The 3456-nt window shown below is 43.5% G+C and overlaps 1 protein-coding gene across 1 annotated transcript in view; it reads left to right on the forward strand.

The window, feature by feature from the left end:
- T265_15659 (hypothetical protein) overlaps positions 1–1011 on the forward strand; it is a gene marked incomplete at both ends in the record, with an annotated part of 15438 nt that extends 14427 nt beyond the window's left edge. The window contains one exon of the mRNA XM_009178885.1: positions 811–1011. Coding sequence (XP_009177149.1) covers positions 811–998 — 188 coding nt within the window. The remainder of the gene's footprint in view (positions 1–810) is intronic.
- Between the last annotated feature and the right edge of the window lie 2445 nt (positions 1012–3456).

Raw genomic sequence — 3456 nt, forward strand, 5'->3', positions numbered from 1 at the left:
GACAAGCCCAAGATGATACACATGACTAATAAACTCGGGTCATTTCGTATGAATATCTCAGTTTCACTTTCAGAGTGTATAGTTGTATGAATATTTTGATATTTCGCTTGTCTGGGGCTCATCAGCTAGACACACACCCCGAGATCCCGTCAATCTTGCGTTCAATGTTAGCATTTGGTTGAAACAAACCGTTCTTGACGAGATTCAGCTGGATTCAATTGTGTCCCCAGTCAAAACCAAATACGTTTGAAAACGGGAGCATCTGTCAAAATCTGTCCGATTTGTGTTCGAGCAGAAAGTGACGTTGACGGACAATCGGGGGCTGCGATTACCTGATGAGCTCCGGACGAGTGAAAACCGATGACAGTTTTACTACGTATTATGCTACGTAGAGTTCACATATTCTTACTCATCTGTTACGTAGGTTAAATGTTTCGCGTGTTCTCCGGTAGCACCGAAAGAGTTTATATAAAAACGCTTTGAATTATCTAGAATTCAGACATGCCGATACTCACCACCATTTCTAATAAATATTTTTTCTAATCGAGGATGCATTATCCACTTGATGATCAGCGTACCTCACTGACAATCTTCCCCACTGTTTAGCATAATGATTACTTTCTCGGGAAAGCTGTAGGCTCTTGGTGGACGGTAGGATGAATCTTGGAAGAAAACGCTTTCCTAATCGTTTGGAGAATTGCCTAGTCATTAGTCCAAACCTGTGCTCCACAAGTAGTATCCTTAGCCATTCATATTAGTCGTGAATCTTTCGTTTTCCTTGCTGAGACCCCGTTACCAATCTGTTTTCAGGTCCCCGGGGTAGCTCAGCACGCAATTCATCTAATGGAGCTATGCAAAGCCGGATACGAGGCCGAAACCCTCATCGACTCTGTCCACAACATCTGTTCCTAAGGGGCACGCATCGTCTTGTATGTTTAGCCAACTTTCCGTATTGTGTCCTGTCATCGTTACAAGACATGTGTTGTGTTTTTCCATAAAACAATCAGTCCGTAAATTTTTCGTTAAAAACCAAAGGAATTTAGGTAAAATTGTCGGTATTCTCAGGCTTTGTGTACTGATCAGGACACCTCCACAAATCTGACGTACTGTTGCATGAGAGATGCACAGTATGGATAAAAATAGGCCAGTCGATCAACGCAGGTAGGACAGTTTATGGGTCATCTGTCAACTCAAACATACTGCTCAATTTTCAATGTTTCTCGTGTTCACTCTAACCGTGCTAGAGACGCGTAGTCAAACTTAGCCCCATAGACTTTGAACATATTCTCATACAGCCATTTAAAACTTCATCGGATACTTAGATGATGTCGTTGGGACGGTTTCAGTTTGTCTAACAACCATACTGGTAAGCAGTCGTTTGGATTCGTCTGTAATCTCAGATGTTCTCTTACAACATTGTCAACCTGATGTTGTTGTACTAGGTTCATCAAATGTCTATGTTTACGGGTGAGGGGCGGACGGGTCCGACTGAAAGCCACATGTACTTATCCAGGACCATTATCCATTTACTCAAAGAAAACGTCTTGGATAACACGGAATAGTAGTACCGCACAGAAATCAGCACAGAGTAGACATCGATTACCAGAGGAGGAACAACACCTGCCTAGGAACCGAACAAGGAAACGCCGAACTACACAACAGGCCGGTTGGCCACTCGATTAATGCACAACAAAAATTGGACGACTATATCTGACCGACCTGGTACTCATGAGTATCCAGAAAACCCTTCAGCATCTCACTGGAGGTGTCCCTTTTCTGGCATTTATTTGATAGGCGTGCAATCTGGTGTCCAATTAAAGCAAGGTTGATCGGAAATCGCGGACGAAAAACTCAAAGACGAATCAATGCCACCAAGTAGATGCGGTGTGACAGTTGATTCACACGTTCCACAAATGTCTTTCTTGGAACTGACGTACAAAAGCAGTCTGCATTGTACAGTCCTTGCGCGCTTGACTAGACCTGTCAACCCACAGACTGTGATGGAATTTTTTAGGTGAAATATGGACTACAGTATAGAAACACTCCCGTACTGCAGTGAATTAATTGCTATTTGAAGCAGATTGCTGCATACAACCAGCAAAATTAGGTCGTCATTCGCAAGTTTGTAAATTGTTCTACTGACTCCAAGGAATTGGTGATAGGAAAGCCAAGAAGCATGGATTTCTCATCCCGTAAACGTTTCGTGTCGTGAATTTATGTGAGTAGCAGTCATAATATATCCTTCTTTCGTAAAGTGCTTGTTTCATCCGGACACTCCACTGGTACATGGCGCATACAAAACACCAGAGGCTGGGCATCCGACAAACACCCCAACTCACTCAGCAATTTGTTTACTGTGGTTACCCACAGAAGTTAGCGATCGATTAAATCAAGTTATCGCCACCAACCTGTGGAACACTTCAGCTAATGTCGGAGTGAATTAAGCTGAATGTTACCGTTGCGGCTGATACGGCTATTCTTAGTCCTGCGCCTGGTGCCAGGAGTAACTTACTCATGAAGGTACACAACAGATTTATTCCAAACAAGCGAGTACGTGCAATTGCAAATGGTTCGACGGCCCCGCGCTATTTAAAGGGCCCCCTTTTGGCATTAATGCAGGCTGTCTGATAGAGGTTTAGTGAACAGCAGGATGATATTTAACCCAATTGAAATTCCCGGGACAATATGAATTGGCATTTTGTTTCCCTTGGCTGCACGTTAACTAAAGTAAGTGATATCTTTCGCTTCCCAGTAGCATACACAAGATTGAGCAAATCCCAAAAAAACTTAACGTTCCATGTTTTGCCCGGACTGGTCGCGCTACGTAAACGATGGAAGCGAATCGCGCACCTCGGTCCAGGCCCCCTCTCAAGTTTTCAGATTTGCAACTAAAACCATAGAACAAATATCAGACAGCATTGTCTCTAGAGAGCTCGAGATAGCCCGGTGTTTAAGGCACGAACATATTGCCGGGGGTTTCGCACTTCGAGCCCAACCCTGGCATTTCGGCTGCCCCTGTTTTGAATTATGGAGTATCGCAACCCTCGTGCTTTTTGTGTGGCGCAGTACAACACCCATATGATTGATTTACAATAATTATTTTTATTACACGTGAATGCTCTTAGTTATGATGTATTGCGCAAATGATATGCCAGGTGATCTTTACGAGGATGAAAGAATTATTCTAGATAGGACCATCATCGCTGGTCTGATTGAATGCCTACCAACGCTAACAAATTTTGAAGCCATAGAATTATAAAACTGATGATGGGAGAGTAAACTCGTCATCCGTCATTAGGAGTTGTGGATGTTTGTATCACTTTCGACCAGAAACACATAAATGCATCGGCAAAGAGCAGGGACAAATTGGCGACCAAGCAGAATCTTGGGGACAACTGCTATGATCACATCGTGCGAAAAGTGAGAATTTGACGGCTTACAGAGCCGCTCCCGGTC

This window comes from Opisthorchis viverrini (assembly GCF_000715545.1).
Source record: "Opisthorchis viverrini unplaced genomic scaffold opera_v5_699, whole genome shotgun sequence".
NCBI lineage: Eukaryota > Metazoa > Platyhelminthes > Trematoda > Opisthorchiida > Opisthorchiidae > Opisthorchis > Opisthorchis viverrini.